This window comes from Notechis scutatus, chromosome 1 (assembly GCF_049901735.1).
Source record: "Notechis scutatus isolate UNSWTSFEM ecotype Mainland chromosome 1, rNotScu1.2, whole genome shotgun sequence".
Lineage (NCBI taxonomy): Eukaryota > Metazoa > Chordata > Lepidosauria > Squamata > Elapidae > Notechis > Notechis scutatus.
In genome coordinates, this window is record NC_142009.1 from 276,313,011 (window position 1) to 276,335,627 (window position 22,617).

A 22,617-nucleotide genomic window follows, 5' to 3' on the forward strand; every position below is an offset into this window, starting at 1 on the left:
TATGCTGCTCATCCCGCTGATGGTGACTCCTATCCATTTCCATAGGTAAGGGTTTATTTGCAAACCATACAATGCAAATGTTGTAAAACATGCAAATGCAAACATAGCTAACATTCATATAGTCAATTCTATATAAATTTGATTAATTAATTAATAGTGCCTTTGAATAAGTCTTGACTCCTGCCAACTCCCAGGACAATAACCTACCGTTTTCTCGGCAAGATTTTTTTGGAAGTGGTTTGTCATTGCTTCCTTCATAGGGCTGAGAAACAGTGACTGGCTGAAGATCACCTAGCTAAGTGCCTAAGGCAGGAGTCTCAGAGTTTCTATCATAGTGCCTGAACCACTTCTCCAAAGTGGTTTTCCTGAGCAGTATTATGGAATCAAAGTATTTTCTGTGGCAAAACTATAACTATTACTACAATTACTACCATCTGTACCACATTGTCACACAAGAAAATATGTAAGTCTTACTTTTCGACATACAGTACATTTGTACTAATGTTTCTCCCCATTACAACTAGGCTAGTTGACAGATCATTGCTGAAACATATGAAAACACAATTGGCTCTGTTTACTGTACTAATTTTTACCTATTTGGTAGTTCTCTTTCTCTTTGTTGTAGGCTATTAAATATACATTGAATTTAAGGTGACTGTACAGGTGGTTCTCGACGAGTGCTCCATGGAAGGTTGACCAGCAAAATGTAAATTTACACATACTGCACAGGAAACTGATTTATAGAACAATAATTAGTGATAGCTTAAAGAACTTTTGCCTGTTTTCACAGTTCAAAATTACTGGAGGAAATATAGTATATTCCACTTTATTTTGTAGCCTCACTAAGTTCATCAATTGCCTCAGGAGTGGGATTCTACTTGGTTGGACCGGTTCTATAGAACCAGTTGTTACGATTCTGTGCAGTTCAGATAACTAGCAAATTGCGCCACTGGCTGGCCTCTCCCTACCCAGTCACTCCTTACCTGGCATGCACGCCATCCAACTTGCCTGCATTGTGCCTTCACCTAATTTTTGGTAAGTTACTATTTTTCCTCCCCCCCCCCTCCGATAATCAGCTGTTCTATCAGCTGTGCCGTGCAATTTAGATTAGCTAGAAAGCAGGAAGTTGTTGGATTTCTTGCTTTCTAGCTAATCTAAGTTGCTGTGGCACTGCTTTGCCTTCGCCCAGGAGGCTTCCCTGAGGCCCAGTCAGGGGTAGTATTCAGGGGGTTGGGGGGGAAGAAGTGGCCTGAGAACAGAGCTGAACCTTCCTTATGACTGAAGCTTCTATTTTTCAGTGCAGACTCAGGCAGTAGATTGCAGAAAGGTAGATCTGTGAGTGGCTCTGTGATTCTGCAAGCAACTCAATCTGCCTTCCTGCTTTGCCTGATTTTGGGTAAAAGTTGTTCTTTTTTATAAAAAAATATTTACAATATTTACATACAAGACATGCCCAGCCAGTCAGGTGACCACCAAGCCACGCCCAGTCAGGAAGCCATGACCACCCAGTCACATGACCACCAAGCCACACCCACAAATTCGGCTATGCCCATAGAACCATTTGTTAAGAAATTTGAATCCCATCCCTGAATTGCCTTAACAAAATAATAGTAAACAATAGCATGAAAATAAATTTGTAACAATAAATTTGTTTATTGAAATTTAGACATTGAGTACAAATGAATGCAGAATTAAAAATACCCCCCAAAGTCGCTCACAGTGCAAACCCCCCAACAACCATTAAAACAATTTTCAAATAATTATAAAAGGACATTGTAAAAGGTTCATTTTCCATTAAAATCAAGATACAAAACACAATTTATAAATAAGGTTTAGGGTTGTTTTCTCCTTTTAAGCAAGTGTAAAATAAAAAGGGAGTGTTGAAAGAACACAGATAAAAGCTATCTGTACCCTAGGCTTAAAGATACGTTGTGTAGACATGGCTTACTGTATTCCTAATTTACAGCAGGTTAGCCCAATATATAAGCAGCCCAGCTTCAGCTTATTATTTACAAATAATACAGGATTTTTTTTAAAATCTAGAGAAATAACAATTTAGTCAGCAATACCCAAAGGGCCGTACAGTAGCTGCTCTGCATTCTGAATCTGTAATATTTTAAATATTGGATTCTGTAGATCCAGTGGGTGAGTGCACATACATGACAATGTTATTTATGTTTTAAAACACTGCCTTCGGTGTTGGCTGGTTCTTTCTTTGGGATCAGTAAGTTCTGGATCACTGGAGTGAAAAGGAGAAGTGAATAAGCCCCAATATCAAAAAGAAATTTATACAAAAAAGAAAACAAGTACAGGTACATAACAGGACATTCATATGTAGAAACACCAGATTCAAATATCTATAACTGGTGTGCACATATTTCAGCCTTTGAAAGTTTTCCTGTGTTTTATAGAAACAGGGATATGTCCCATGCACAGTATTTTTTTTAATAAAGGCTATCTTTGAAAAGAGAAATAGTATAAGAAACTTTAAATCACATTAAGAAACATTTCAGAAAACACAGAGACAATATGCAAATATGACATCAGAAATTGATCTTTTACAATCTCTCTTTGCGTTTGTTTTTAATATGTAGAAATTGCATGCATACATTAAAAACATTAGAAATAGAACAGATTGAAATACTGCATTTATATTTTTCCTCTCCCTAGACAACATGTTGACATTTCCTTAAAGGGCTAATGGACATCCATAATAACACCAGAAAAGCTGCATGCAGTTGAAAACAAAAGTATGCTAGCTGTCACAAAATTTTCTTATAATCTAACTTTTTAAAAAGCAGTGCTCCAAAGTTTACATTTGAATTACTATAAGGTGCCACCAATGACAAAAAAGTGTATTTTACATCAAGTATTTTCCATGGAGAACATGTAGGATTTTCTCTTTGATTCTTTCTGACCACATAGAGAAAATAAAGGAGGTCAGAATCTCATGGAACTCAAATGGCTTTGAAAAATTTTATTGGCTGAGAATATTCATTCCCAATGCCCAAATCATATATATTAGTGGGAAAATAAAGGGCACTTAAAAGACAAACATATCTCAATTTTTAATTACAAACTCATTTACATTATTGTTTAACTGCTATCTCTACTTACAATGTCTCTTTTCCATTCCATAACTTTTCCATTCTATTTCCCTCCTTGAATCAACTGATTCTCAGCCCTATAACTTTTCTAGAAGCCTTCGGTATGCCTTTAAATGAAATATTAGAAATTACAGGCCTATCCATTCCTCATTAAATATCTACTTACTCAAGACTCACAAAACTACAGTTCTAATTGACATCCAAATCCCCATCTGTATTACAGTATTTTCCTACCTGATCTAAGTTCCCGATCTAAGAACACAATGAAACGTATACACTGGAAACTGCTTTGAAATTAACAGGAGTTTTGATGTTGCCTCTTATTCAAGGCAGTCCCTGATTAATCATTACTTGTTAATGCTTGAGGTATAAATTATCAGCAAATTGATTTTATTTCCAAAGACATCTGAACGTTTGACCCTGTCAAGATTGAATAGACATTCTGAATTTCTCATTGTTCATGCCACAGGATATCTGGAAGCATGACTTCTTTACCTGAGTGCATGTGTTCCAGCATAGGAAAGATTCCTGAGCATTGAACACTTTTTACAGTCTAGATATGAACAGGAAGAAGATATTTTGGCTATTAAGACATTTCCCAACATAGATGTATAGAAAAAAGCCACATTAATTTTCACTTAAATTAAGAGTATATTCCAGCAGTCTAGCAATAAGACTCTTTTTTCTTGTATCTCTGGATTTAAGCATCTACAGCTGGAAGGAAAAAGCTCAGTTTTAAGAAGTGTGTCAACTATCATTCAAATCTAAGCAAATCCAGAAATGACATAATTAACTGTTCCAAGTCTCCAGCCTTGGAGTTCAATGGGCAGCCAAAATGGAAACAGATTTCTTTAACACTGTAGTGGTGCTGAGTGAAAGCCAATGAGATTCAGACAAAAGGTTATACTACAGGTGGCCAGATATCTGGAGCAGTGAAGACAGATGTTCACATGACAGTTTACAAAATGCAAGTAGAAAAGCCAGCCGGAAATATCTAAATCAGCCTATTCCACCATGGCGCCCTCTAGATTGACTGTGAGCACAAATCTTCAGAATTTTACTTTAGACCATACTGGCTAGGAATTCCCAACACAGTTGTTTTAACCTCAACAAATCTAGGAGGCAGAAGAGGGAAGCTAGGCTATAACAATGAAGCTATTTATTAAAATGACCAGATCATCAGTAAGAAACACTGCTATTGTCTAACCTGAGAGAGTAGTATTAACGTTTTATAACTTTATTGTTTTAAAAGGTTTCTTTTTTATCAGTGAATACTTCAGACAAGTTAGGATTAATAATTCAATACAAAGGGTACCAGAGCTGAAAAGATGTAGATCTGCACTTACTTTCCTTCTTTATTTGAACAAAGACAATGTGTTAATTGATACGAAATTGGAGAAGTCTGCCACAATGTAGAACACAGTAATATTTCATGCAGCCTTAGTTATGTTCCAGTGTAAGGGAGGAAAAGAAATAGAACAGTAATGTCATAGCAATAAGTATTTCCTGAACACTCACACTTGGATTGTTTTCAGATTTCAGTCATAGACAGAGAAAGGGAATCTCTCTTTTGGGAAGTTAGGAATATCTGAAGATGTATGTATTGATTACAAGCTTTCATCACTGACTGTTTTCTACCACTACCCCTTCCCCATCGTATCCATCTGCCTACATTTCTATATCCACAAAAAACAGAACAGTGCTAATATCATGAGTCCAGTAGCTGATGCCACTAACATAACCCAGCAGTAAGAATTTTTTTAAAAAATGGATAGTTATTCAACTGCATCAATTTGACTCTGATGGATCTGGTTTTACATAAAACCTGAGAAAAGTAGAACTAGTCCGGTTAAAAAAGCCTTTCTTTTAACCAACAAGCTTTGTAACAAATCTCTGGACGCTGAGCCAAAGGATAGGTGTTTTGTGGAAACAATAAAAAATAAGAGCACAGGATTTTCTTTAAACGGAAAACAAAAGCAGAATGATCATAATGCTAAATACAAAATTAAAATAAAACATATTGGCATAATAAAAAGGAACAAGGAAGCAAAATTCAGTAATGCAGGCTACAGCAGAAAGCAGTTCTATAACCTACCTGCTGTTCCATCAATATATTTACTATATCAAATCTCTCTCACTATAAATGTGGAAAAGATGTCAAAATAACTATAACTGCAAAACCCAGGTAAAAGTTTCAGAATTATAATAGTAAAAATAAATTAATAAATAAACGTTTTAATAGTCTGTGCCTAGTTTGAGATAACACTGCAGAGGGACAAAGCTATTTCAGTTTGATCTCATTCTATTAAGTCAGCAGTTTCAGGCTGGGCCACCCCTGGACCATTGACCAATTCTCTTCAATTGCTTGAATGGTTTTTAAGCCAAATATTTCTTATAATACTCTTAGTGGAGGAGATAGGCACAAGGGGATTAGTACTGTGACCAGCACATTTTAAAAAGTTGTGGACAGAACTGTTTCTGTTAAAAGATATTTGCCCATTGGATTTAAAAAAACCACCCCAAAATGTTATTTCAAGTTGTCAATATGATAAGGTTCCATCAGTTTTTGTGTATGGTTCAGCATTCCATTAAAAGTGTTTGTTGCTGAAAACGATAATTAAAGTTTTTTATCCATACGTCGTTCAACAGCTTGTAGCAGTAACTCTGAGTATTGTTCCAACAAGGCAAGAGTTTGGTCATCTCCAAAGTGCCGAAGGCTAGATAAAGTTTCACCACTGCCCTCCACTAATGGCATTCCAACTACATTTTGTGTTTGCATCAGTTGATCTTTCTTCCTTTGAAGTCCATTGCCATCTTTCAGAGAATCCAATTCTTTTTTCATCACAGAGAAAGTTTCAGTCAAGAGACCCGCAATCTTATATTTATCAGGTGAAGATTCCATGTCAGTAGATACCTGAAAAAGAAATGCAAATGGGTTTGTTTTAGGGCTAAGTTTATTATATTAGAAAAACAAAGGAACAAACAACAGTTATCAGCAGTAAATCCTGTGTTGCAAGATTATAACTTGCAAGCATAGAAGATCATTTAAAACTCAAGTCACCCTTCCTCAATCTGGGCATAGGGATTTGGGAGGGGGGAGAGAGAGGGCCAGGCAAAAGAGAAATTGCCTAATGAAATTGCTTGGTTTTTTTTTCCTTTTCCTCCACCCATCACAGAGCAGAGAGATTAGAGAAAAAGAGACTTTGAAAGAATACTGTAAGATTTATGTCTATGGCTCCAAGCTCCAGGTTGCCATGTGAGTGCATTGCTTTTGGTGTAGAAAAGAGCAAAGAGCTCATTCCCTTGAAATCCCTCTTCAATCTCTTTGGTCAGCAAAGGAGGAAGGAAGGGAAGGATCAGGAGAAGAGAAGGGCAAGGAGAGATTGCCTACTTGCTTTTTCTTTCCTCCCCACCTTCTTGCAAAATGTAAAGATTGGAGAGAAAGAGATTTCAAGAGATACTATAAACTGTTTGTCTAGCATGCCCATGTCCCCCAGCCTGAGGCCCCAGACTGCTGATGGGGTCACACTGTCTTCAATGTATTGAAGAACATACAGCTTTCTTTCTTGCAATCCGTTTCTCTCCAATCTCTCCGCTCTACAAGGGGAGAGGGAAAACACAGGGTAGGCAGAGGGCAACATGTACTGACTGTAATTGTATTCACGTGATGGAGGGATCAAACAATGGTCATAAATGGGCCATAAAATTATTTCTTCAGCACCATCACAACTTCCAATGTTCACTGAATGAATGATTGGTAAATGAGAGCTACCTGTGATTGTTTTAAAAATAACAATATTTGTCTTCTTTCTCTTCTGATGAATTTTAAAGATCAAGACAAACAAATGAATTTCATAATGCTTCTGAAAGGTCTTTGGTCACTTGCAAGTAAAGAAAAAGTAAAGCACTACTAAAGCCTTATGAATACATAATTATAATACATATTTTGGCCTTTAGCTATAGTTGGTCAGCAACTTGAAATTCTTTCGGCTTACCTTCTGGTTTGCTAGTGTAGTTGCATCTGGTTTCTAATCACACACAAGAACAAGAACAGATGCCTACTCTTTAATGGGTTTTTTTTTTTTTGCTCCTATCCTTAGTTATATATTTCTGAATTAATAAGTTAGTTTTATACATAAGCAATTAGATCTAATAGAAACAAAGAGGTGGCTTACCAGGCGATATATCTGGATGGCCTTACGCATACTGTCCTGGAGCTCAGACACTACATGCTTGCATTGCTCAACACTGATTGAAGAACCTGGTAGTGTGGAGAAACAAGAGAACATAAATACCAAACAGAAGTATAATTTCAGTCTATGATTCACTACTAAAAAATGCTACTGAAATCATATGCAAAATCACATCAGTTTTGGAGAAGTCACTGATTCTTTACATGAAGCATTTGATTACTGTTATAAATATTGTCAATTAATTTGATTTTTCAAAGAAAGCATGCTGAAGCACTAATTAGGCCTATCCACAACCAAAGTTGCTTTGCCTTTGTTTCCTTCCCATCAATAGGCATATACAAAACAGTAAAACAGTATTTCATTAAAAAAAAATAGGAGGGGGGAGGATAATTTTTAAAAAGTGCAATAATAATGTGGATTGTTTAAGTTTGGCTCAGCTGGTTCAATCTGAACCTGCCAGACTTGGATTAAACAGCTATGATTACAATCAGTGATCCTAGTCTAAAAGTCTGCTCCTAATTAAAAGAAGAAAGAAGTACATCATAGCTATCTGAAATCTGAGTACTAAAAATTAATAATTTATACATTAATTCATACAATCTGCCAAAGCATCTTTGACTTACTGAGAGGGATCCAATTTAAGGTACCGGTGGTGATAGAAAGTCTATTTTAGCATTATATCACTTTCTTGCAAGTATTAAAAGGCAAGTTTAACTTTGGTTGCTTGCTTAGTTGCTATCCCACTAATTAAGCACAAACATATAAAAGCATGTAATGACACACAATGAGACACAGTACATGACATATAAAGGGATAGACATACACATATGCATAAGCCTTTATGTCCTGACAAAGATAACATTAAAACCCACCAAAAATCCTTCTGTAATTATATATATTTAAGTAAAAGAACTGCAAGAACTGAGTGGATTCAAGATAAAGTCTTGCTCAACTTAAGCACTTGATAGTCAAACAAATGTATACATTTTGGCAAAGATCTAACCATTTCCTTCCTTGGTTTTTTTTTCCAGTTTTCAAACCTGGGACTGCTACATTCAAAGAAAAACAAATGTCAACACAAGCTAATATCTGAGTTCCTTTCATTCGTCACATTCTTGTTAATTTAGGGTATGAATAATTTGAATAATCCTATTAATTATTATTCCTGAATGTATAATTAATCATTCTCTTTTCATTACAAGTGCAATTCTCCCATTATATATTTACATTGCTGTTGAAATCAATCAGTGCTAATGCAGATATATGGACATGTTGCTTATGGTATCAAGCATTCCAAAATTCTTAGATGAATGATGTATACAGTCTTCAGAAGCAATGGCAATGAACTTTCAGCCATGAATAGCAGATACCCATTGTGAGGGCCATACTTCGTCTCCCGTGTCATTTTCTTCCATAACGAGAAATATGTGCACAATTGGTAGATGGAAAAGGACTGAAAGCAGATGTTAGATAACTTTTTCCAAGGCCCAAAGTTGCATGCAAGCCATTAGTAAAATATAAAATGACACTTACTCCTGTCCTCAAAAATCGTTTGTTCTAATGTGATTGAGCAATACAATTATGTGAGACATAATTTAAGGAGTTTCTGTAGCAAAACGTGAAGCCTATTATAAAGAGCAACTCAGTATTTGCTCTTGATATTTTATGGAATAGCATTTTATCAAGTTGATTTAATAATTTTAATTGTGTAGTTGTATTCATTGGTATTTTTAATGAAGCTTTATTGGTTGCTATAAAAGTGCTTTAGAAATGGATGGTTAAAAATAAATACTGTTTTATAATACACCTGTTATTCCCTATCAATATAACCACTTTATTCGAATCGGTGAATAAATTATTTCTGGATAAATCCATTATAAAAAGGACTTAGATATGTCATTGTCAGTGAAATTGCTTTAGTTGCCCTGTGAAATCATCTTTGCTGCAAGGAAGACAAAAAGAGAGCTACCCTTCAACAGTTTTCAGTATTACTGACCATTATATCCTTCTGGAAAGTTTGAATTAAGTATGTGTTGAACACATTAAGTGTTCAAAATGCACCATAATTTGAGTGCTATACAGGCTATGGTGCTTTCTCATCTTAGTTACTGCAAATCACTATATAAGAGACTATTGCTGAAGACAGCCAAAAACTTCCAATTAAAGAGGAACACTCAATGTAGCTGGTATTAAAACATGCCAGCATGTCAGCCTCTTTATTGCCTTCTAGTTAATTTCCTATCTTAATTCAATGTGTTGGTATTAACATATAAAGCCTTTCACAGCCTACAGTTTTTGAAGGAATGATTCTTTCAATTTTATATTTCAAATCAAGAAATTATATCCACAGTTGGTTTCTTAGGATTAGACTCAGGTGCTCTAAAACTATCTTGTCAATGAGACACATATTTTATTTTATTGTATTTTCAATTCTAAAGAGATTAAATATCATTTTCCTATTTTCATTTCAGTTGCCTAAAATTGCTCTCCAAATGTTACTTACCACTAGAAGAGAATATTTGTAGTTCAGGATTCAACTGTGGGGTCTTTGGTGCTCTCTGGGCTTGGTTGTTTTCTTGCAGACATCTCATTACCAAACTAGGTAACATCATCAGCACATCACTACCGTGTTTCTCACAAAATAAGGCCGGGCCTTTTTTTTTTTTTTGAGCCCCGAAAAAAACGGCTAGGACGTCTTTTGGGGGGTGAATTAATCCCCCCCCGCGCACTAGCGCTGTCTCCAACAACAGCGTCTGAGTCACTCCCGCTTTTCCCCCGTCCCCGTAACAACAGGAAAAAAAAGATTTTGAGGTACCTGGGAGCACCGCACGCTGCATTTTGGTTTAATCCCGAGCGACTGGGTGGGTGTGAGAAGAGCCGAGCGAGCGTCTCTGCTGTTGCTACCCTTGGTGCTCCAGCCTCAGGCTCTGCAAGTTTGCAAAAGTCCCGGTGCACAGCCCGTTCCTGCATTCCAAGCGCCCAGGCTGAGCTGCAGCTGTCCCTCTCTCGCCAGCGCCGTCTCCAATAACAGCAGCGGCAGCAGCGGGAACCGTGGAAGTTATGGAGGCGGCTCCCCCACCTGAGAAGCAGCTGAAACGCTTCCACGGTTCCCGCTGCTGCCGCCGCTGTTATTGGAGACGGCGTTGGCGAGAGAGGGACAGCTGCAGCTCAGCCTGGGCGCTTGGAATGCAGGAACAGGCTGCGCACCGGGACTTTTGCAAACTTGCAGAGCCCGAGGCTGGAGCACCAAGGGTAGCAGCAGCAGAGACGCTCGCTCGGCTCTTCTCACGCCCAACCAGACGCTCGGGATTAAACCAAAACGCAGCGCGCAGTGCTCCAAGGTACCTCAAAATGTTTTTTTTTTTGTGTTGTTACGGGGACGGGGGGAAAGCGGGAGCGACTCAGCCACTGTTGTTGGAGACGGCGCTGGCGAGAGAGGCGCCAGCACCGGTGGGAACTGTGGAAACTACAGAGGCCTGAGAAGCAGCTGAAACGCTGCCGGACATCCATGCCGACACCGCCTGCCTGCTGACCTTGGTAAGGGAGGGGTAAGGGAGCCCTCCGTGCTCCACCATGGTGTTAGGAGTGGCTGATGGTGAGGCGTAGCTGTCCATGGGGCACTCCTAATGGCAAGTTCCCCCCCCCGCCTTCCCCCCCCAATTTTGCATGTTTTAAACTAGGCCTAAATTTGGGGGGAGGGGCTTAATGTCATTTGATGCCTAGAAAACATGCTGGGTCTTCCTATGGGGGGGGGCGTATTGTTAGAGAAACATGTTAAGTCACTTATATGCATGTCAATCGACAACAGCATGTCACTAGCTAAAATCATCAGCATTGATGTTACCTAACTTGGTAATGAAACATCTGCAAGAAACCAACCAAACTCAGAGGGTACCAGGGTCCCCACAAATATTTTTGCAGGTAGTCCTCAACTTACAATACTGACCATTTGAAGTTACAATGGCACTGAAAAAAAGTGATGCATGAATATTTTCACACTTATGACCATTGCAGCATCCCTATAGTCATGTGATCAGAATTCAGACATTTGGCAACTGACTCATATTAATGACGGTTGCAGTGTCCCAGGGTCATGTGATCATCTTTTGCAACCTTTTAACAAACAAAGTCAATGGGGAAACCAGATTCATTTAACAGCTGTGCTGCTAACTTATCAACTGCAGTGATTGACTTAACAACTGCGGCAAGAAAAGTCATAAAATGGGGTAAAACTCACTTGACAAATGTCGCACTTAGCAACAGAAAATTTGGGCTCATTTATGGTCATGAATCGAGAACTACCTGCACTTTGAACTGTTATTTTAAAATATATATATATTAGATTTTCAAAATATGTTAAACCTCCTAAGAAAAGTTCCATTTCAAATATTTGTTTTCAACTAAATTTAAACACTTTTTAAAAAATAACTTGCAGTAAAAATATGTTAAATGTTAGTGGCCTCTTATAAATAAACTAAGTTTACATTATCTGCAATGTAAACTTGCTCAAACAACCAAACTTGTTTGACTTGTGATATAGAGGTATGTTACAGCTTTGAAATCCAATAGAAAAACCTGTAATTATGGAAGATACTTAATTTTCTGCAGGTGGGTTTCTGCTCCTGAGAGTCTGTCAAATTTCCGGAACAGATTTTGGGAATGTATTCTGCAGGGTGGAGGATTATCAATGGACAAATCTTCATCTCTTGCAAACATTTCTGTAACCCCCTCCTTCCCCCATTTTTCATTCTACTATGAGCCGTGGTGGCGCAATGGTTAGAATGCAGTACTGCAGGCTAATTCTGCTGAGTGCCAGCTGCCAGCAGTTCGATTCTTACCAAGCTCAAGGTTGACTCAGCCTTCCATCCTTCCGTGGTCAGTAAAATGAGGACCCAGATTGTTGGGGGCAATATGTTGACTCTTAAAACCACTCAGAGAAGGCTGTAAAGCACTATTAAGTGGTATATAAGTCTAAGTACTATTGCTATTGCTACTAAAACTTAAAAAGCCTTGAAATATTTTGAATGGATCCCTTAAATTCTAGATGTTGCTTTTTTTCCCCATCAGCAGCAACGATTACTACCTCACAATTATTTATTTATTTATTTTGCCAATTGTCTCATGTTTCTTACGCCAGGGGTCCCCAACCACGGTCCGCGGACCGGTACCGGTCCGTGGAACAAGTCCTACCGGGCGCTGGCTTGCTGGCGCCACCATCTTTTGATGAAAAAGTGCTTCCGGTGAGCTTTTCCGGTAGAAAGCTCACCGAAGCACTTTTTCATCAAAAAGATGGCGGCGCCAGCTAATGCCGGTACCGGGCCGCGCCATAAAAAGGTTGGGGATACCGGCCGCGGCGTAAAAAGGTTGGGGATCACTGTCTTACGCTGCTTAAGTGTTAGCAAACAGTATCAGAAAAGCTGAGAAGTTCTGGCAACACTGGCCATAAAATCCTATTTTCCACAATACAGAATATTACGTACTTAAAAGGTTTATTTTTTGCTTCTACTCCTATTCCTAACTTCCCTTTTGAAGAAGAAAAACATGAGAGCTGTAACATTTGCATGCACCAAAACAAAATGTAAGTAAAAGGGGAAACAGAAATAAGGTGGGGGGGAAGAATCTCAGATTGAAATGTCTCACCACTAAAACGATGGCTTATGGAACGAGACAGTGCAGATAGGATGAGACAATCAGAAGCTAGATGGAAAGAAACATGATGGAACAGAGAAGCGGTTCACAAAGACAAAAGACAGAAGGGGAGGCGGGAAAGGTAGGAGATGGATATCTGTGCACACCTGAATCCTTTCCAAGGCCTTTTGCATTTGTAGGAGACCTTGGCCCACTTTGTTCATAAGAGCAATGCTCATCATTAGCTGGCAGATAACTAGTAGTGGCAACTTTGTCTGGGCATTCCAGTGGCAGTTTTTCTGGAGAAATCGGATGCAGGTCATCTGAAGGCTCTTTTCGCTTGGAATTAGTTACTCTCGGCTCAAGTTGGGCTTTGGATCTCAACTGTGTTTGGTTCTCTTTCCGAGCGTCTGCACAGGGACTCAAAGGACTACTTTTACCATGGCCAAGAGATCCAGATGCTTGACTTTCCAATTTCAAGGCCCATCCTTCAGGAAAAGGCTGCTTCTTTTTCCCAACAGCAACAGGTGACTGAGGAGATTCTGACCCTGGCACAGTTTTTGACTTCGTCTTTGGTGAGAAAGAAGCTAATATTGGTCTATCAGGTAGAGGCTTCGGGATGTCAAGGGTCAAATGGGCTCGACTAGATACCAACTTGCTCTGAAAGGACTGGGGTGACAAAGAGCTTGCAGTTTGCTGAAGGGAAGGATTCACTGGGCTGTTGTCTTTCACAAAGGGCTTATTCTTCTCAATGTCCTCTAACAAATTTAATCTTGTTTTCTCTGATACCTGGTTGATCTTCACTTCATTCTGGTTTTCTGAACCATCACCAAAGCACAGATTCTCTCCCACAGACACACTACGGGACATCTTGGCCATGAAACTTGTAGTAGGACTCATATAGGACTTTGGTTTTGCAGCTTTAATGTCTTTGGCTTGCAAAAAGCTGGAATTCTCCATCTTCAATAGTGTTGCAGAAAATGTTTGACAATGGTTGGATTTTGGCTCCTTCTCACCTATCATTAGTGCCTGAGGCCGCTGCCTGACAGACAGCATCACTCCAGGAATTTTATCTGTAGAAATGAAATAAATAAATGCACACAACTGGTCTGGAGCAATTTGTGCAGTCAGAATTAAAAGAGCTCCAGCTTCTAAATGTAATTATTTCACTTCAATTTCTGGAAGAAATAGTAAGCAAAATAACAATGTTATTTCAATATTTTTGAGCCATCACACTTTGTTCTACACAGTTTTTCTTTAAACATCATTACCTTAATTTCTGTTTTAAAAAATTTAGACAAGAAATAAGTGTTACATGTCCTATTTGTGTCTTTTGCTCTGTTTAATATGCAATAAACCTCATGAAAGTTGCAATAATGTATCTTCTTTAAGAAAAAAGTAGGCATAACAGACCTGTCAAACTGGCGACCTGCGGGTTGGATGTGTCACATGCAGGCCATGCCCACCCCAGCTCCACAAAGGCAAAAAAACATAGTCACAATACATCACATGAAACTATCAAGTTTGACACCCGTGCCATAGAATAATAACCCCAGTTTGTTATTGCTAGCATAGAATTTGTGGTATTTATCCTGTGAGTAGTGCAAACTACTAAGAAAAATAAATGAAGTCCCAAAGAACACATGTAATATGGGTAAAAAAAAAAAGTGAGATGCCAGTTCCTAGACACTGAACTGACTTGTTACCAAGAAGTTCTGGATGCTTTGAAGTCGATTGGACTAACTAAACTGTCTACAACAGATAATTCAAAGCCTTTTCAAGGTCAGTTCACCAGGGCAAAAAAGGAGAGAAGCAGTTACTGTTTTCATTGCTGCTACATCTCCTTTTTTTATTTCTTAAAACTGTTACCCTCCCACTGATGTCAAAGGAAGCAGGAAAATATGTTCAAGGTTTCTGTAGATCTCTCCAAACCCTGTTTCATGTCAAGGACATGGGAGAATTGCCAAAGTCTCGTTCAGCATACTAACAATACTAACATACGAACAAGTCCATTCACTTTTTCCCACAATTGATAAGGGAGGGAAGGGCAGCTAACGTTTTCACAGGGCTTGGGAGAGACACCTGAGTCAGTCCAAACCTTCTTTCCTGAGGATATATCTCTTTCACACTTTCTCTTTTAAAAGAAAGATCTAGGTAAACTTTCCTTTTCTTTCAGGGTTCACTGGACTTGTAGCCTTTTTAAAAAATGACTGTCAACTTGCCTCTTTTTGTCATCGGATGTAGGAATTAGTTTTCCCTTGCGATCAGTGTCTGCCCAACTCAACCCACCCTCTGAGACTGATCAGTAACTACATTTTGTAGTTGAGAACTTGTGCTTTCTGAACAAAAACATGCAAGGATGTTCAGCCTCACAGATAAGATTCCCATTGTTGAGTCATCACTCTAACCATTTCATGGAAGGCACTTCCTTACCATTAGGAGCAAGATTGTGAACTGATTGGGATTTCCGCAGCACCACCGCTCCATCACTATCTGGGAAAGACCCAACAGATCTTCCACGTCCTCTGTTGATCTCTACAGCAGATTTCCTTTTTTTCTGCATATAAAATGACCTAATATCATTTTGAAAGAAGCCATTCTCTGTGGGCATGTGCTGATAGTCAAGCCCATTGTTCAGCAGTTCATTGGTAACTTGCTTTGGCAAAACAGACCCTTCAGTAGATTTCTTATCCAGGACTAGCTTTGATGCAGAAGATGAGGGTTCCCTATGGAATTGAATGCAGGAAAAGATATTTGATTGACAATTACGTGCCATCGTAATGTCACATTTCTACCATCTACTACTGCCTAACATCATTATGTTCCATTCTTGCCAACTACTATGAAATAGAGTAGTTCTATAAAAGTGTTTCCTAAGGCCATTAAAGAATATTTAAGGTGAATTCTTTCCACAAAAAAACCCACTTTCTTATAGAACAGTTGCCAATAAGAACAGAAGGGCTAATCCTGCAGGGATTATTTGACAGAATGATCTAGGGGTGGGGGAAGGAATTTATACTATGCAAGGCTTAGTAACTCTGTTATTATCAGAGTAATCTCTTAGTATGACATTGTTGAGATCTTACTGTGAGATAATTGGCATGGCTATGTGTGACTTGATGATTTAGTGAAAAGGAGGAAGTTGAAGCAAGTAAATCTGTTATCAGAGTAAGTTCCGCTTGACTAATATGAGATACAGGCAGTTGCTCTTGTCTCTTGCATGCTGATAAAAAGCAAACCAAAGACTTCTCAATAGTATAAACACCCTTATCCAATACACAAAAACAATAAGCTTCACATTCCATCATGCATAATATTTCTATAATAAGAATCTAAATATTCATGCAGCATTGAAAAGTAAGCATTTTTCTCCCTCGCCTAATGAAAACAGACTGGAGCTAATTAGTAAACAAGAAGGGATAGTATATATGTTTTTTTTACTATACAAGATGAATGAAATGCTGAAGTAAAATAAAATGCCTAAACAGCAAAGATTAAATAAAAAATTTTAAGGTTCAATCTTCATTGAACCATAAATGGACTTATCTATTCAGCCTAAGAAATGCAACTATAGCCTATAAAGTATCTTGATCAAACATGGCACACTTTGGCTTTTGTGCTTTTCCTGAAAATATGCATCAAAAAGATTGGAAGCTTCATTTAATCTCATCTTGTTCCTTAGATCTAAAATGTATACCATCTTAGCTTGCTCTGTCTGTGCAAAGCTCGTTTGCATTCATAAAAAATGGAACTCTACCTGAGTACTGGAAACCGAGATAAAAACCGAGAAGAAATACTGTTTTCCATTCTCTCCAGGGTCCTACATGAGCCATCTGTCATTTAAAAAGGAGGAAAAGTACTCAAATTAGGGATGAAAAGCTGCAGGAGATTTGGATGTGAAATTTCAGCAAGAGAAACTTGACTTAGGCTTTTCTATTTTGTGTACAATATACAAGAACAAAGATCCCTGGAATAGCATACTTTGCTTTGCACCCCACATCATTTTACAAACTATTTCCTGAGTTCAATGGAAATTAATGCCATTGTTCTCAGGATTGCAAATTAATAGATAACTATTAGTTTCATCTTGACTAAATCATGGCTGCAAGCTGCTATAACTCTTTCCTCTAACATTAGGCAATTCAACTATTTCTGTCTTGGCTTATTTAAGCTCTTATTTAAACCAGAGCATTAATCTACTTTCATTTCACTGATCATGCTCTTAAGGCCATCTACTGGGAGACTAGTGGACTTCCTTTTCTAATTGGTTAGCCACCATGAGAATAGACAGCTGGATTAGATGGAAGAGTCGGATTCAGCAGGGCATCACTTATCTTCTTATAGACTGTATGACAAGGGGTATGAATCTACAAATTAATATATCAAAGATTAAGGTACTTGTGCCTGACAGGGAAATTGAGTTAACAGTTATAATTTCCATTAAATATGCTAATGTACCCTTATCACTGTTACTGGCTAGAGTCTCAAAATGCTGCTTGAGGAACTTCTCTTGATCTGGAGTCGTAGGAACATCTCCATCCAATAATCCAGTGTTTACATCTTCCTCATCTTCTTCACCCACTTGCTCATCCAAGTCTGAAGTGCCATCCACACTAAGAGGCTCGGTACTCTCAGAATCTGAAATTATATACATCATATGCAATTTATACAAAACATTATACCAGTGAAACCTGAAAGAATACATTGCACTAAGTCATTCCATCATTAACAGAAAAATTCTTGGTCCATTCCACTATAACAATTCTGGGCACATGGGGATGGTATCATTATTGTTGTTCTATTTTTCAAATATATATCATATCATAATCAAATGAATGTTGATTCCAATGATTCAGAACTTAGCCAAGGATTTAAGAATTAGGGAATATAGTATAATATGTACGCAGTTCCAAGTATTTCACAAAATTAGCCTGTCAAGTCCAACAAATTTAAAACTTGCTAAATATTTTGGAAGTATATCAAGTTATAGTCATAATTGGCATGACAACTGATATTTTTCACCATAATCTTTTTAAGCCCAATTTTAAAATCACAATATTCTGTTATTTTTCTCCAGTTGATTTTCATCCATTAAACTGTCTCTGTGTACTGCCCTATCAGTGAACTATATCTTTTTGCTCTAACAGTTAATACCTGGTGTATTGTATTTATGTGTCTAGCAGTTTGAATTTTGAAAACCCACCAAATGTTGATCTCACTTTGCAAAACTCTTCAGGCACAGGATCCCAGTGACATTTGTAAACAGCCAAATTTTCCACATAAATTTCAACCGATTTTTTTTTCCAACCCTATTATGCTCTATGATATTGTTTATGCTCTGTGGGTTTTTTTTCTCCAGCACTAATAAGCAATCTATAATTTTAGGTTTACTCTTATGATATCATTATTATCATCTCCCCTTTCTCTCCAAAGGCTTTTTCTTTGCAATATTATGCAAGAAGGATTCAATCTGGAGTATTAATTTTTCAGCTGACACATATTGGTTTGTTTGCTCTTTTGGAAAAACAAGGAAGGGGAAAGCAATTCTTTGTCCTTACTTGAAGAAGTCCTACATGGAGAAAGAAATGTTTCCCTCAAAGAATTAATTCAACTAACTTTAAACTCTAATCCCTATAATAGTGCAATAGTTTCAGTAAACGTATATCTCTCCATCCCATACATCTTGTCCTTTGAGTGAGCCTTACCAGATCATTTCTCCCTATTCTCACAAAATGCATATATAAATTATTCTGAGAAGAATTCCAGTCTATATATCCAGAAAATATTTTCAGAAAATACATTCTTCATTTAATAAAACTTTCAGTTAACCAAGAATATATGCCATTATCTTAAGGAGAATCAATGTTTCCTTAAAATGTGCTCACGCTTTTAAAATGTTATGGTGTTCATGCTATTTGATGCATTCTAAGCTAAGGTTAATTTCAGTGTTTGTTCTGTGTGGGTAACTGATGTTGCAATTTCATTACATACTTTTTTTCTTGAGCCATTTGCCAAGCATTGTAGTAATTCCATAGGATATAAAGATTAAAGCTATACGGAACTGCCTGTACAATATATGGTCTAGTGATTTTCCCAGGTATTTACTGTAGCACAGTAAAACAGATGCTGAATAGCAGTGAAAGAGACTTCGATTAAGCTTTTATCTGAGAACAATTCAAATGAAATTCAGAATTAAAAAGGTAATATTTTAATCTGGAGTGGGTTTTGTGGCCACGACTGAATTGACCGGTAGAGAAAATTGGGTGGGCTATGAGTCCAAATGATTTCAAAGGACTCACCTTCATTTGGACTTGATAGCCGACTGCTGCTATAATCCACAGAACAAGCACTGTCGGGGCTGTGCTTATCTGGGCCTTCATTGCTATTGTAGCTTCTACCCAGTTTTCCATGTGGAAGTGCTTTTACTTGGAAATCACTGTAAGAGAAAAGAAGAATACAAATGTGCAAAGCTGTTATCACTCATAGAGCCCTTCAATGCGCAGGGCCAGGCTATCTGAATAACTGCCTATCTCCCATGGTTTCTGCCCATCTGGTAAAATCAGGCACAGTTGGTACCCTGCAAGTCTCTTAAATAATGTCAACTAATGATCTCTAGAAAGCATGCCTTTTCTGTTGCAGTGCCTGATCCCTGGAATGATATCTCCCCAGAAATTCATATTGTTCCTGGTCAGGAGTGGGATGCAAATATTTTTACTACCAGTTCTACTACCCGTGGCTAGGTGGGCATGGCCATGTGACTGGGTAGGTGTGGCTTTTTTTTAAATGTAGCGCTCCATTTTTTTTTCCTCCTGGGCCTCAGGAAAGCCTCCTGAAGGGCATTTTTCTGCCCCCCTGAGGCCCAGGAGGGCCAAAAACAGAGCACAGGGGGGCATGCAACTCTCCCCCGCTCTCTATTTTTTTGCTTCCTGGGGAGGCATTTTTGGAAGACTCAAAACGGAGCACGGGGGGGCTGCGCAGCACTCCTCCCCAAGCGCTCCTTTTGCCTCCTGGGCCTCAGGGAAGCCTCCTGGGTGAAGCAGTAAGACAGCAAGGGAGATCCCGACACAGCTGATCATCAGACCAGCTGACGGTCAGGAGGGGGGAAAAAATACTGGTTCAGCTGAACTGGTAGTTGTTTTTTTACTACCGGTTCGGCTGAACGGTAGCATTTTTTACTACCAGTTCACCCGAACTGGTGGAGCCCTATTGAGGTGTTGCTATGTGGGTTATTGTCCAAACATCTTGTTCCTTGTTACTATTTTTCTGTTTTAAACCTCAAGCCAATCAGAATCATTCTGTTTTTGGGTGGCCTTCAAATCCCAATAAGTAAGTAAGTCAAGGCACAGAAACAAAAAAAAAATCTTTCTGACCTGCTGATATCAGCAGGAGGAAGATCATCTTGTTCTGGGTAGATGACACATTCTTCACTCTCTGAAGGTTCCATTTCCTGTGGGAAAATCCCTCCTTCACAGGACACAAGTCTAATTACTTGAGGTCGAAGGCAAGGGTGATTTTCTTCAAGAGCTGTGGAGCCTCCTTCCTGCAAAGGGAGTCAAGTAGTGAAAACACAATACCTGTATATGAGTAAAGCCACATGGAAGATTGGAAGCCTACGATTAAGGAAACACCTGACAAGAAAGGCAGGAACTGATCTATCAAAATTATTTACATGGAGCATTTTATTAATGCTTTTATATCACTGGAGTCATTTGTATTAGAGTTCCCATGGGCCAAAATGATAGGTTTTATTGCAGAACAACCCTTCTCTAACCATTCCTCCCCTGCCCCCCAATTGTGGCAAAACTAAGGAATCTCCTGGGGTTTTTTTGGGGGGGGGGGGGCGGGATTCAATTTGAGAAGGGGATTTCTTACTTTCTTGGCATAATTTGGAACATTGGGGTGTTCTTTGTGGTCATCTCCATTGCTGGCCTGGGAAAGAGAATCCTGACTAGCAGAACGAGAGACTGAGAAAGACTCCAGTTGACGTAGATCAAGCATAGATTTAACTGTCATCTCTAAACTGCTTGTTGGCTGGGTCCAACGGCTCCGTTGCCGAGGCATCTTGCTCATGGTGTTTTCTGAAGCCTGGATCATTGCCATTTCTTTTGCCTAAAAGGGGTACAATTATTTTTAAAATGCTCTAATGATAAATCTGCTCAGGAAATTGCAATATTCCAGGACAACTATAACAAAAGAAAAACAACAATATAGGGCAACCTTCTTCAGTTCAACCTAAAAAGCTGCAGATGTGCCATAGTTAAAATTTCTAGAATTCCTACACAGTCAAGTAATCCTGACGTTTTAGGTAGGAAAGTTTGGTGTAGATGGCAGGGAATGATATAAGATTTCTAAAAACAATGGAAGAAAGCTCTTCATCTTTAGAATAGGAAAATGAAAAGGAACAATAGTTGTTTCTATGTACTTCAACTATTACCATCAGAAAGCTAACAATGAGTTTTACTTCTCATGCTTCTACTGACAGCGTTAAAGCACAATATTCTCATTGGGGAGATTAAGTAAAGTAGCCCATTAAAAATAAGCACATGGTTTCTATCATTTTTTTCTGTACTTTCATGTGCAAGCGTTATTCACAGAAGGGGGAACAAGTCTGCCTAAAAATTGCTGCCAAAGTAATAATCACCGATACATAAATATCATTCAGTTTTATGGTTAAATTGTTAATTTCATTTAAACAATGCAAGATCTCATTGAAAAATTTATTGCAATAACAGTCTGTACTATACAATCCATAGAATCTCTGGTGTGGGCAAGATAAAAATGCTTGCATAAATAAATTTTATTTCTACTTTCCGAGTTTTGACATGTTCAATAAATCACTCACCAGGACAAAGCTATCTGTTTTGAGGAGAATTGCAAAGGCTAATATTTCTAAGAACTTATATGTACTTGGCAGGTAACTGCTTGAATTGCAGTTGAATATATAGATGCTTTGTCATTTAAAAACTATCAAGAGTCAACATTAGCGTATCATGTATATTTACTCACACTACGCTGCAAGACTAACCATCTACTGTTCAATTTTAAATATGTACTGAAAGCTTACCCGTCTCATTTCCCAGTGAGATAAGCTTCTTGAAAGAGAAAGATCTGAATTTAGGACAGAAAACGAATCAGATTAGTAAGCACAAAAAATAATGGATTTTGGTTTTTGCCCAAAGTTTTTATTTTATTTTATACTGCCTTTATTATTTGTATAAATAACTCAAGGCAGCAGACATTCCTAATACTCCTTTCTCCTCCTATTTTCCCCAAAACAACTGTTCAGTAATACACAAAGCACAGCCAAAGTAATCTATTTGCAATGTCTTTGAATATAAAAAAGGAATCAGGGTTGATACAGTTTAAAAACCAAATGAGTTTCAGCATGGTATGCTTTCATTGGTACATAAAAATAAGGTTCATATAACTCATTTTTAAATACCAAGAATACCAACGTCACGTCATAGTACAGTTAATTCTACTGCTAATAACTGTTCATTGACCTCACATGTATATTTATGTATGTTTTCTTATATAGATACTTCTAGCTTTTCTTTCATTTTTAATGTTGCTTAAAAATAATTTTCTACCCTTTTTTCTCTATGTGTTAGCAAAATAGCCTGGAAGGCCAACATAGCAATAGGTATCAGGCTGGTCTTCTACTCTAGAAAGTCATCTGACTATGACAA

At 38.1% G+C, this 22,617-nt stretch overlaps 1 protein-coding gene across 3 annotated transcripts in view; it reads right to left on the reverse strand.

The window, feature by feature from the left end:
- Positions 1 to 1,629: 1,629 nt before the first annotated feature.
- Positions 1,630 to 22,617, reverse strand: part of MAPKBP1 (mitogen-activated protein kinase binding protein 1) — a 134,761-nt gene continuing 113,773 nt past the window's right edge. For 2 of the 3 annotated variants that reach the window (XM_026664608.2, XM_087951673.1), the window contains 10 exons: positions 21,993 to 22,036; positions 20,801 to 21,037; positions 20,299 to 20,468; positions 19,228 to 19,364; positions 17,387 to 17,566; positions 16,686 to 16,761; positions 15,362 to 15,654; positions 13,096 to 14,001; positions 7,283 to 7,368; positions 1,630 to 6,021 (listed from right to left, as the gene is read on the reverse strand). In XM_026664608.2, coding sequence (XP_026520393.1) covers positions 5,725 to 6,021; positions 7,283 to 7,368; positions 13,096 to 14,001; positions 15,362 to 15,654; positions 16,686 to 16,761; positions 17,387 to 17,566; positions 19,228 to 19,364; positions 20,299 to 20,468; positions 20,801 to 21,037; positions 21,993 to 22,036 — 2,426 coding nt within the window. In that variant the 3' untranslated portion in view covers positions 1,630 to 5,724. The remainder of the gene's footprint in view (positions 6,022 to 7,282; positions 7,369 to 13,095; positions 14,002 to 15,361; positions 15,655 to 16,685; positions 16,762 to 17,386; positions 17,567 to 19,227; positions 19,365 to 20,298; positions 20,469 to 20,800; positions 21,038 to 21,992; positions 22,037 to 22,617) is intronic. The other variant, XM_087951674.1, reaches the window with a different exon arrangement.